We start from the raw sequence: 13562 nt of genomic DNA on the forward strand, positions 1-13562 counted from the left end.
TATCTTGTCAACCCAGGAAAGTACGTCTGTAGCTGTTGTGGCAGCTGCAATTCGTGGATGCTGCATTTAGTATTCCTGATAGCTATGGCCATTTTTACATTGTTAGAACTCCTCTTATTGCTGCCATACTGATGGGACATATCATTCCTTTGGTAGGAACTAGGATAAGCAGCAGGCATTCACCTCTCTAGATGCTTAGCTTATGGAAAGGACTGAATCAGAGGGTTGACATCTTATCTCTCCAACTTCTGATGTCCCTGCAGGCAGAAGCTCAGCATAGATTAGCATCAAAGATTATCCGAACCTGTGACAAAAGAATCTCATGTCTATGAACAGTTTTACTCAATGACTTTAGAAAGTTATATGTAAAGGCCCCTTCACATTAAGCGACGCTGCAGCGATACCGACAACGATCCGGATCGCTGCAGCGTCGCTGTTTGGTCGCTGGAGAGCTATCACACAGACCGCTCTCCAGCGACCAACGATGCCGGTAACCAGGGTAAACATCGGGTAACTAAGCGCAGGGCCGCGCTTAGTAACCCGATGTTTACCCTGGTTACCATGCTAAAAGTAAAAAAAAACAAACACTAGATACTTACCTACCGCTGTCTGTCCTCCAGCGCTGCGCTCTGCTTCTCTGCTCTCCTCCTGTACTGTCTGGGAGCCGGAAAGCAGAGCGGTGACGTCACCGCTCTGCTTTCCGGCTCACAGCCAGTACAGGAGGAGTGCAGAGCACAGCGCTGGAGGACAGACGGCGGTAGGTAAGTATGTAGTGTTTGTTTTTTTTACTTTTAGCATGGTAACCAGGGTAAACATCGGGTTACTAAGCGCGGCCCTGCGCTTAGTAACCCGATGTTTACCCTGGTTACCAGTGAAGACATCGCTGGATCGGTGTCACACACGCCGATCCAGCGATGTCAGCAGGAGTCCAGCGACGAAATAAAGTTCTGGACTTTATTCAGCGACCAACGATCTCCCAGCAGGGGCCTGATCGCTGCTGCCTGTCACACATAACGATTTCATTAACGATATCGTTGCTACGTCACAAATAGCAACGATATCGTTAACAATATCGTTATGTGTGAAGGTACCTTTACAGTGGGTACAGAAAGTATTCAGACCCCTTTACATTTTTCACTCTTTGTTTCATTGCAGCCATTTGGTAAATTCAAAAAAGTTCATTTTTTAACATTAATGTACACTCTGCACCCCATCTTGACTGAAAAAAAAACAGAAATGTAGAAATGTTTGCAAATTTAATACAAAAGGAAAACTGAAATATCACATGCTGATAAGTATTCAGACTCTTTGCTCAGACACTCATATTTAAGTCCATTTCCTTGTGATCCTCCAGATGGTTCTACTCCATTAGAGTCCAGCTGTTTAACCCCTTTACCCCCAAGGGTGGTTTGCACGTTAATGACCAGGCCATTTTTTTACAATTCTGACCACTGTCCCTTTATGAGGTTATAACTCTGGAACGCTTCAACGGATCTTGGGGATTCTGACATTGTGTTCTCGAGACATATTGTACTTCATGATAGTGGTAAAATTTATTTGTGAAAAAAATGGAAATTTGGTGAAAATTTTGAAAATTTTCCAACTTTGAATTTTTATGCAATTAAATCACAGAGATATGTCGCACAAAATACTTAATAACTAACATTTCCCACATGTCTACTTTACATCAGCACAATTTTGGAACCAAATTTTTTTTTGTTAGGGAGTTATAAGGGTTAAAAGTTGACCAGCAATTTCTCATTTTTACAACACGATTTTTTTTTTAGGGACTACATCTCATTTGAAGTAATTTTGAGGGGTTTATATGATAGAAAATAGCCAAGTGTGACACCATTGTAAATACTGAACCCCTCAAGGTGCTGAAAACCACATTCAAGAAGTTTATTAACCCTTCAGGTGTTTCACAGGAATTTTATGAATGTTTAAATAAAAATGAACATTTAACTTTTTTTCACAAAAAATTTACTTCAGCTCCAATTTGTTTTATTTTACCAAGGGTAACAGGAGAAAATGGACCCCAAAAGTTGTTGTACAATTTGTCCTGAGTACACTGATACCCCATATGTGGGGGTAAACCACTGTTTGGGCGCATGGCAGAGCTCGGAAGCGAAGGAGCGTGGTCTGACTTTTCAATACAAATTTGACAGGAATTGAGATGGGACGCCATGTTGCGTTTGGAGAGTCACTGATGTGCCTAAACATTGAAACCCCCCACAAGTGACACCATTTTGGAAAGTAGACCCCCCTAAGGAACTTATCTAGATGTGTGGTGAGCACTTTGACCCACCTAGGGCTTCACAGAAGTTTATAATGCAGAGCCGTAAAAATAAAAAAATAAAAATGATCCCACAAAAATTATTTTTTAGCTCCCAGTTTTGTATTTTCCCAAGGGTAACAGGAGAAATTGGACCCCAAAAGTTGTTGTCCAATTTGTCCTGAGTACGATGATACCCCATATGTTGGGGTAAACCCCTGTTTGGGCACACGGGAGAGCTCGGAAGGGAAGTAGCACTGTTTTACTTTTTCAACGCAGAATTGGCTGGAATTGAGATCGGGCGCCATGTCACGTTTGGAGAGCCCCTGATGTGCCTAAACAGTGGAAACCCCCCAATTATAACTGAAACCCTAATCCAAACACACCCCTAACCCTAATCCCAACGGTAACCCTGACCACACCTCTAACCCTGACACACCCCTAACCCTAATCCCAACCCTATTTCCAACCGTAAATGTAGCCCCAACCCTAACTTTAGCCCGAACCCTAACCCTAACTTTAGCCCCAACCCTAACTGTAGCCTTAACCCTAGCCCTAACCCTAATGGGAAAATGGAAATAAATACATTTTTTTAATTGTTTAATTTTTCCCTAACTAAGGGGGTGATGAAGGGGGGTTTGATTTACTATTTATAGCGGGTTTTTTAGCGAATTTTTATGATTGGCAGCCGTCACACGCTGAAAGACGCTTTTTATTGCAAAAAATATTTTTTGTGTTACCATATTTTGAGAGCTATAATGTTTCCGTATTTGGGTCCACAGAGTCATGTGAGGTCTTGTTTTTTGCGGGACGAGTTGACGTTTTTATTGGTAACATTTTCGGGCACGTAACATTTTTTTGATCGCTTTTTATTCCGATTTTTGTGAGGCAGAATGACCAAAAACCAGCTATTCATGAAATTCCTTTGGGGGAGGCGTTTTTACCGTTCCGCGTTTGGTAAAATTGATAAAGCAGTTTTATTCTTCGGGTCAGTACGATTACAGCGATACCTCATTTATATAATTTTTTAATGTTTTGGCACTTTTATACGATAAAAACTATTTTATAGAAAAAATAATTATTTTGCATCGCTTTATTCTGAGTACTATAACTTTTTTTATTTTTTTGCTGATGATGCTGTATGGCGGCTCGTGTTTTGCGGGACAAGATGACGTTTTCAGCGGTTTATATCAGTCTTTTTGATCGCGTGTTATTCCACTTTTTGTTTGGCGGTATGAGAATAAAGCGTTGTTTTTTGCCTCGTTTTATGTATTTATTTATTTTTTACGGTGTTCACTGAAGGGGTTAACTAGTGATATAGGTGGGGTTGTTACGGACGCGGTGATACTAAATATGTGCACTTTTATTGTTTTTTTTATTTAGATAAAGAAATGTGTTTATAGGAAGAATATTTTTTGGGGGAATTTTTTTTTAAATTTTTTTTCCACATGTGAATATTTTTTTTTTTTACACTATAACACAACAGGGGCATCATGTTAAAGTGTAAGATCGCTGATCTGACACTTTGCTGTGCACTGTGTCAGATCAGCGATCTGACGTGCATTTCTCCTGGCTTCCCGGCGCCTGCACTGAGCAGGCACAGTGAAGCCACCTCCCTGCAGGACCCGGATGCCGCAGCGATCTTGGATCCGGGCCTGCAAGGAGGAGGTAAGAAACCTTCGCAGCAACGCGATCACATCGCGTTGCTCCGGGGGTCTCAGGGAAGCCCGCAAGGAGCCCCCTCCCTGCGCGATGCTTCCCTATACCGCCGGCACACCGCGATCATGTTTGATCGCCCACCCCACCTCGACGGGATAGTATGTCATATGTCAGAAAAGGGTTAGTTAAACTGATAGGACTTGATTTGGAAAGGCACACACCTGTCTATATAAGACCTCACAGCTCACAGTGCATGTGAGACCAAATGAGAATCATGAGGTCAAAGGAACTGACCAAGGAGCTCAGAGACAGAATTGTGACAAGGCACAGATCTGGCCAAGGTTACAAAAGAATTTCTGAAGTACTCAAGGTTCCTAAGAGCACAGTGGCCTCCATAATCCTTTAATGGAAGAAGATTGGGACCACCAGAAGTCTTCCTAGACCTGGCCGTCCAGATGAACTGAGCAATCGTGGGAGAAGAGCCTTGGAGAGAGAGATAAAGAGAACCCCAAGATCACTGTGGTTGAGCTCCAGAGATGCAGTAGGGAGATGGGAGAAGTTCCACAAAGTAAACTATCACTGCAGCCCTCCACCAGTCGTCTTTTTGTGGCAGAGTGGCCCGAGGGAAGCCTCTCGTCAGTGCAAGACATATGAAAGCCCACATAGAGTTTGCTAAAAAACACATGAAGGACTCCCAGACTATGAGAAATGAGATTGTCTGGTCTGATGAGACGAAGATAGACTTTTTTGGTGACAATTCTAAGTGGTATGTATGGAGAAAACCAGGCACTGCTCATCACCTGACCAATACAATCCCAATAGTGAAACGTGGTGGCAGCATCATGCTGTGGGGGTGTTTTTCAGCTGCAGGGACAGGACGACTGGTTGTTCCTTCTGAAGGAAACATGAATGCGGCCAACTACAGAGATATCCTGGATGAAAACCTCTTCCACAGTGCTCTGGACCTCAGACTTGGCCGAAGGTTCACCTTCCAATAAGACAATGACCCTAAGCAAACAGCTAAAATTACAAAGGAGTGGCTTCAGAACAACTCTGTGACCATTCTTGATTGGCTCAATTGAGCATCTCTGGGGATACCTGAAAATGGCTGTCCACCAACATTCACCATCGAACCTGACGGAACTGGAGAGGATCTCCAAGGAAGAATGGCAGAGGATCTCCAAATCCAGATGTGAAAAACTTGTTGCATCATTCCCAAGAAGACTCATGGCTGTACTAGCTCAAAAGGGTGCTTCTACTCAATACTGAGCAAAGGGTCTGAATACTTATGACCATATGATATTTCAGTTTTTCTTTTTTAATACATTTGCAAAAATTACTACATTTCTTTTTTTTTTTCAGTCAAGATGGGGTGCAGAGTGTACATTAATGAGAAAAAAATTGACTTTTTTGAAGTTTCCAAATGGCTGCAATGAAACAGAGTGAAAAATGTAAAGGGGTCTGAAAACTTTTTGTACCCACTGTAAATGCTAACATCAATTTATATTAACCCAAGTCTATATTAAAGGGAATTGGTATTCACGATTTCACCCCCCAAAACTATTTCTATGTGCATGTATCTCTTTCAAACACAAGTCCAGCAATAGTTTTACATGGCCGTTCCTTTGTTACTGAGAAATCAGTGTTTTACTTGATTTGCAAATGAGGCTGTAGATCTGAAGCCTCTGTCACTCCAGCTCTATTCCCCGCCCAGCGCTGCTTCCTCGTGCATGACTGACTACTCCTTTGCCTGAAGGCACTCAGCATAAAGGGTGTCAGTCAAGCAGGAGGAGGTGATGCTGCGAGGGGAATAGAGCTGGAGTGACAGATCTACCATTGATCTTCAGCCTCATTTGCTTATTAATATTAATTCAAACACTTATTTCTCATTAACAGAACAACAAACTGGCCATATTGCTGGACTTGTGTTTGAAAGAGCTACATGTGCATATAAATAGCATGCATGGTGAAATCCCTTTTAGTCTGTTTTTGTGCAAAGACAGTGTTTGCAATCGAATACATCTTATTTACATTGAATTTGTAATTGTTGAAAAAAACTGTTTTTAGGCTTTAGACTTAATGCCTCCTCCTGGCCCATGTTCCTTTTGAAGACACTAAATGGAGCTGAGATGGCACCAGCTAAAATCTTCCACAAGGTACAGTGGAATTATTCTCTTCGAAATAATGTTTTTATTCTACAATTTCTCTAGCTCTTCAGTCAATTACAACTGACGTGATTCGGGATCTATCTTGTGCTTCTATGTGGCAAATACTGTTGCTTTATTCAAATATCAACCTACAGCATAGTGCCATTACCTAATTACATCTAAATGTTATCATTTAAGCCCTCAATTTGTGATCTTATTCAGACGATGGTGTTTGTCGATCTTGTGCTGTTAATTTTCATTTACAATTGTGACCAAATTCTCACATTTAAGTCAATAATGGCATCCTAGTGCTCTCAGCTTTTCTCTAGCTAGTAGGAGACAATGAAGACAACTCCAGTAGTTATTTTTACCACAGATGGTAGAAACAGACGCACGGACCAAAACTAAATGAAAAACTGATCCGACATGCTAATAAAAAAACAAACTAGATTTTTTTGCAAACATCAAAAAAATCACGGAGTTTTGAATGGGGTTTTACTTTGCCATTTACATAGATTAAATTAACTATAACCCGCAATATTATGTGTATAAAGGAAATTGTCCAGCCCTTTTTTAAAAGCTGTTATAGTGTCTGCCATTACTACCTCTTGTGGTCGGGCATTCCACAGTCTGACTTCTCTAAAGGTACCTTCACACATAACGATATCGTTAACAATATCGTTGCTTTTTGTGACGTAGCAACGATATCGTTAATGAAATCGTTATGTGTCACAGCGACCAACGATCAGGCCCCTGCTGGGAGATCGTTGGTCGCTGAATAAAGTCCAGAACTTTATTTCGTCGCTGGACTCCCTGCTGACATCGCTGGATCGGCGTGTGTGACACCGATCCAGCGATGTCTTCACTGGTAACCAGGGTAAACATCGGGTAACTAAGCGCAGGGCCGCGCTTAGTAACCCGATGTTTACCCTGGTTACCATGCTAAAAGTAAAAAAAACAAACACTACATACTTACCTACCGCTGTCTGTCCTCCAGCGCTGTGCTCTGCTCTCCTCCTGTACTGTCTGTGAGCCGGAAAGCAGAGCGGTGACGTCACCGCTCTGCTTTCCGGCTCCCAGACAGTACAGGAGGAGAGCAGAGAAGCAGAGCGCAGCGCTGGAGGACAGACGGCTGTAGGTAAGTATGTACTGTTTGTTTTTTTTTTACTTTTAGCATGGTAACCAGGGTAAACATCGGGTTACTAAGCGCGGCCCTGCGCTTAGTTACCCGATGTTTACCCTGGTTACCGGCATCGTTGGTCGCTGGAGAGCGGTCTGTGTGACAGCTCTCCAGCGACCAAACAGCGACGCTGCAGCGATTCGGATCGTTGTCGGTATCGCTGCAGCGTCGCTAAATGTGAAGGGGCCTTTACTGTAAAGAACCCTTTCCTGTTTATCTGCCGGAATCTCCTTTCTTCCACCTGTAATGAATGTCCCCCTGGGCCTTAGTATGGTCCCTGGAAGGGATAAATCATGTGCAAGTCCTCTGTACTGGCCACACATATATTTATACATGTAAATGAGATCCCCTCTGAGACATCTATTTTGTAAGCTAAACAAACCCAACTTTTCCAACCTTTCATCACATGAGAGGCCTTCAATCACTTGTAATAATCTAGTTGCCCGCCTTTGAACTGACTCTAATTTCTGATTGTCCCTTTTTAATGTGGAGCTGAAAACTGGATCCCATATTCTAGATGTGGCCTCACCAGTGATTTATAAAGGGGTAACAATACATTGGGATCACAGGATTTTATCTCTGTTTTTCTACGTACTAAAATCTTGTTTGCCCTTACAGTTACACTTCCTCACGGTTTCCCTCTGAAACTGTCCAATATCCTCCACTGTTCTCCTGTTTTTGCTGAAGCAAGGTCAAATATATATTGTGTCAAATATATACAGTTGGGTCCTAAAATATTTGTACAGTGACCGAATCTTTGGGATTTCAGCTCTGCTTGCCACAATTTTGGATTTAAAATGAAACAACTGAGATGCAATTGAAGTGTAGACTTTTAGGTAATAAAGATTAAACAACAACCACAAGACAGATTTCATCAAAAAAGGTATCATTTTAATCAGTGTAACGGCGCTTACCTGAAACTGTTTGTAGGTTACTTTAATAAAAGGTGTTGATTTAAAAATATCCTGTGAAACGTTTTAGGACTTGCAACTATTTTTCTGCAAAGCCTCCTCATTTCAGGGGCTCAAAAGTAATTGGAAACATTAACATCACCATGAATAAAATGTTAATTTTTAATACTTTGTAGAAAATGCTTGGCAGGCAATAATTGCCTGAAGTCTGTAAGCCATGGACGTCACCAAACACTGGGTTTCCTTCTTTGTGACTATTTGCCAGGCCTTTACTGCAGCTGATTACAGTTCTTTCCTGTTTGTGGGTCTTTTCTGCCTGAAGTTTTGTCTTAAGCATTTGATATGCCCCTGTACACTGCTCCATCATAGTTTATGGCCCCCATAAGATGCTCCATAGTATATGCCCCGTACACTGCTCCATTATGGTTGATGGCCCCCATAAGATGCTCCATAGTGTATGCCCCGTACAGTGCTCCATAAAGGTTTATGGACCCCATAAGATGCTCCATAGTGTATGCCCCCGTACACTGCTCCATTATGGTTTATGGCCCCCATAAGATGCTCCATAGTATATGCCCCCGTACACTGCTCTATTATGGTTGATGGCCCCATAAGATGCTCCATAGGATTATATGCCCCATATGCTGCTGCGATATATATATATATATATATATATATATATATATATATATATATATATATATATATATATATATATATATATATATATATATATATATATATATATATATATAAAAAAATACCATACTCACCTATTGTCGCTGGGCGCCGAGTGCTGGGGGGCCTGAGCAGGCGGGGACACCGGCGCGCTGTGGGGGTCAGGTGCCGATATCGCCGCTAGCTCAGGCCCCCGGCACTTGCTATATTCACCTGTCCCCCGTTCCAGCGCTGCGTCCGCTCCGTGTTCCGACTCCTCTGGCTGTGACTGTTCAGTCAGAGGGCGGCGCCGGCGCGCATTAAGCGCGTCATCGCGCCCTGTGAACTGTGAACGTCACAGCAGAGGACCGGGACACGGAGCTGCACACAGCGCAGGAACGGGGGACAGGTGAATATAATACTCACCCTCCTGGCGCGTCCACGGTCCCTGCCTCTCCGGGGGAGATCGCGGTGTGCGTTCAGTGTTTACGCATACCGCGATCTCCTGGGAGCGTCCCTCTGTGGGGTCCAGACTGCGCCGGCGCTTGCGCAGTCTATAAAGGCTTCGGACAGAGTGACGCTCCCAGCGTTATATTATAGATCTTGAGTATGTTTTGGTAAACCGCTAAAATGCCAAAAACTTGTTTCACTGGACCTAACTGTAGATGAGTTGTCATGTAACTGTAGCAACCATTTGCCACCTTTAACAATAACCCCAAATTGAAATACAAACCGTAAGTTCATGATGTTTAGTCTGCTATCCAATGGCCAATGTGGACTAAAATGTGTATGGCTGTGCCAGGGTAACTATCATTCACCAGATGATTATTTGTACACCGGTTGTTCAACCATCAACCTATTTAATCCATAGTGTATTTCGACCTTTACAATAATGAAACCCCTTCTATGCAGATTGTGAATCTGTCTTTTCCCTAGTTAAAAAAGTGTACATCTTTTCTCATGTGATCCTTACAAAAGTTCTCAAGCATGTATCTGTCTTTTTACAGGAACCTCCCTCTCCAACTCAGAACAACTTTGAGATAGGCATGAAGCTGGAGGCAGTAGACAGAAAAAATCCCCATTTTATCTGCCCTGCGACCATTGGGGAGGTAAGGGGAAGTGAGATCCTTGTTACGTTTGATGGATGGAGAGGAGCTTTTGATTATTGGTGCCGATATGACTCCAGGGATATCTTTCCAGTGGGATGGTGCTCTCTGACTGGTGACAACCTTCAGCCTCCAGGAACTAAAGGTATGGACTGCACTGAAAAAGTATGTGTTTTATTTTAGTTAGCTACTTAGTAAGGTCACTTTCACATGTTTAGTATTTGTTCAGTATTTTACATCAGTATGTGTGAGCCAAAATCAGGAGTGGAACAATCAGAGGAAACGTATAATAGGTTTCTACGTAATACGTATAATACGTCACCACTTCTGCATTTATCACGACTTCTGGTTTTGGCTTACAGATACTGATGTAAAATACTGAGTAAATACTGAACATATAAACGTGGCCTAAAGCAGCCATACACAACAATTTTTGCCTTGCCAGAATATAGACATTAAAGTCTATTGGTTTGTTCGGACAAGCAAACCCACCATCCACATATTAGACTGTAGTGGAAGGACAGATATTTAATTAGTCACTGGGTGAACCCCGGGAAACCGGTGGAAAGTCGGATCACAGGCAGGACATCAGGACATAGGCAGGACATCAGAACACAGGCAGGACATCAGGACACAGGCAGGACAGATGCAGGACACCTTGGACAGACGTCAGACGATGGCAGGAGTCATCACGGGTTGATGCAGTCCAGCGTCATCTGGCACGGGTTTACTAGAACGGCCTTTCTCTCAGGCTTCAGGCATAGCACAGGCTCAGCAGGAGAACATCAGACACCGATCCCAGAAGGACGTCGTCACAGGGTGGACCTCAGGCCATCAGGACACAGGCAGGACATCAGGACATCAGACTCAGGCAGGACATCAGAAACAGGCAGGACATCAGGGACACTGGCGTGGCAGCCCAGGTCATCGGCTGGGACACTGGCGTGGCAGCCCAGGGAGTCAGGACATAGGACATAGGATGGACATCAGGAATAAAGGATAGACATCTGGGACACTGGCGTGGCAGCCCAGGTCATCGACTGGGACACAGGCGTGGCAACCCAGGGCATCAGGACATCAAAAATACGGATAGACATCTGGGGCACAGATGGCACAGGACCAGGTAGCGAAGGCAATCAGGTTCCTAGCTATGGCCGTCAGGCTCCGGGCATTGGATCTAGGAAGGAACTCAAATGTGATGGTGCAAGCAGCGTTGGACTGGAACTGGACCGGACGAGGTTAGCACCGCATGGAAGGCTGAGCACAGCATAGTAAGAGCTCAGCAAGAACACCGGACTCCATCTTTAAAAGAAGAGGCCAGAAAGTTCAATCACTGGGTGCGGGGTGTCAAACACAAAAGGACTTCAGGGACATAACACAACAGTCACAGTTCAGACAGGAACAGGTACTGGATATGCAGCCTCCAGGTTAGGCGGGTCTGGGTACTCTGCCCCGAGATTAGGCTGAAAAACGAAACCCAAACGGATCTGGATATGCAGCCTCCAGGATAGGTGGATCTGGGTACTCTGCCCTAAGAACAGGCGGGTAAACAAGACACAAACGGATCTGGATATACAGCCTCCAGGATAGGCGGATCTGCATACTCTGCCCCCAGAACAGGCAAAAGACAGGTATCCGCTCCAACAGAACATACTGCAGACAGACCGGGAGCTGAATCCCTCACAAGGCAAGACACAGAAACACAATGCAATGCTCTGCAACGCCCAATAGGAAAGAGGGAGTTTATATAGGAGCTGCTCCTCAGCAATAGGCTGAGGAAGCAACACAGGTGCACACTCAAACCCTAATAAAAGCAGGGTAGGTGTGGCCGCGCGCACCCTAAGCACAAACAGAAACCATTACAGCACAGTCAGCACAGGAACTGTGGCTTAGGGCACCTGGCAGCGACTGCTAGCCTGGACATACGTGGAAAGTCATGCACCAGCTGCAGAGGACCTCGCAAGCCGTGGACAGCTTCCACCGCGACAGCCAGGGACCGCACATGCGAGTGGCCATGCAGCAGAGCAAAGACATCAGAGCACATGTACAGCTACGCAGCGGTGGCAGGGAAGTGAGCAGCGTCCATACAGGTAACAGACTACAGTATCCCTGCAAGTTAGGGGGAGAGGAGCAAGGGTTAAAGCAGAGACATGCAAAAGTAACGCCGAAGGAAAAAAGGTATAAACCCAGCGGCATTACAGTTTTTATCACTGCCTGAGTATGCACTGATTTCACCAGTGATTCCCTAAGCAGCACCAGACCAGCCCACAATGGGACTTTAGTATTTAGCAGCTTTACACTACTCTACCCTTCCTTGAATCTCAATTATAAGGTTTGATAAAGACCAGGGACATGGTCAAAACATTACCTTATGAAATAGTTTGCATTTCTCTACTGCGGTGAAGCAATTTTCTTTATCTGGTCATTGAAATAAATCCTTTTTTTGCAAATGATATGAGAGTCTGAGTGCGACTGTTTATCCTCTGGATTATGCACTGATTTTGGCATTACAGCATTTGTTTTCATCTGAGTCACTTATACACTGATACACAAAATGTTTTTTTATCTTGAGTCACTGTAAAATGCTCAAATACAGCTGACTTCATAAGATGCTTCTCAGATATTTTGTAATTATGTAGATTCACTCTCAAAATATTTTTGTCCTGTAAAAAAATAAGGTACCGTATTTTTCGGACTACAAGACGCACTTTTTCCCCCCCCAAAAAGGGGGGAAAATGGGGGGTGCGTCTAATAGTCGCAATGCAGGCTTACCGTGGCGGCAGAGGTGCGGTGGCAGAGGTGCAGCGGCAGAGGTGCGGTGGCAGAGGAGGCGCAGTAAGCGGGGTCCCTTTCTCCGGTGAGGTGATGCAGCAGCCCGGTTTGCAGCAGAGCCGGGTGAATCCTGTTGTTATCGGTGGTGGCGGCCATTTTCCTGAGGCTGCGCGTGCGCAGATGGAGCGCTCTTCTTCCCGGGGCTTCAGGAAAATGGCCGCCGCGATCTCCATCTGCGCACGCGCAGCCTCCCGCGGCCATTTTCCTGAAGCCCCGGGAAGCAGAGCGCTTCATCTGCACACGCGCGGCCTCAGGAAGATGGCCGCACCCACCGATAACAACAGGATTCACCCGGCTCTGCTGCTTACCGGGCTGCTGCATCACCATACCGGGGAAAGGGACCCCGCTTACTGCGCCTCCTCTGCCGCCGCACCTCTGCCACCGCACCTCTGCCGCCACGGTAAGCCTGCATTGCCTGCACGGTAAGCCTGGGACCCCTCTCACGCCATACCTCTCACTGCACCTCCTGATCCCAGCACCTCCTGATCCCAGCACCTCCTGATCCCAGCACCTTCTCATCCCAGCACCTCCTGATCCCAGCATCACCCCACCTCTGCCGACACCTTGCCTCCTGTGACCCTGCTCTGCCACCGCCAGCCCTCAGGTAAGATACTGTAAATTCGGACAATAAGACGGACCCCCATCTTATAAAAAATCTTTTTTTCTGCAATTTTCACCCCAAATTTGGGGTGCGTCTTATGGTCCGGTGCGTCTTATAGTCCGAAAAATACGGGTATATTGTAATTCTTGCAACAATATAGACTCATGCACTGTATAATTTAGGATATAAATAAA

At 44.6% G+C, this 13562-nt stretch overlaps 1 protein-coding gene across 9 annotated transcripts in view; it reads left to right on the top strand.

The window, feature by feature from the left end:
- SCMH1 (Scm polycomb group protein homolog 1) overlaps window positions 1–13562 on the top strand; it is a 205345-nt gene that overhangs the window by 112802 nt on the left and 78981 nt on the right. For all 9 annotated transcript variants that reach the window (XM_069756690.1, XM_069756683.1, XM_069756685.1 and 6 more), the window contains 2 exons: window positions 6002–6090; window positions 9837–10080. In XM_069756690.1, the coding sequence (XP_069612791.1) occupies window positions 6002–6090; window positions 9837–10080 (333 nt within the window). The remainder of the gene's footprint in view (window positions 1–6001; window positions 6091–9836; window positions 10081–13562) is intronic.

The sequence above is a fragment of the Ranitomeya imitator genome, chromosome 3, assembly GCF_032444005.1.
Source record: "Ranitomeya imitator isolate aRanImi1 chromosome 3, aRanImi1.pri, whole genome shotgun sequence".
Lineage (NCBI taxonomy): Eukaryota > Metazoa > Chordata > Amphibia > Anura > Dendrobatidae > Ranitomeya > Ranitomeya imitator.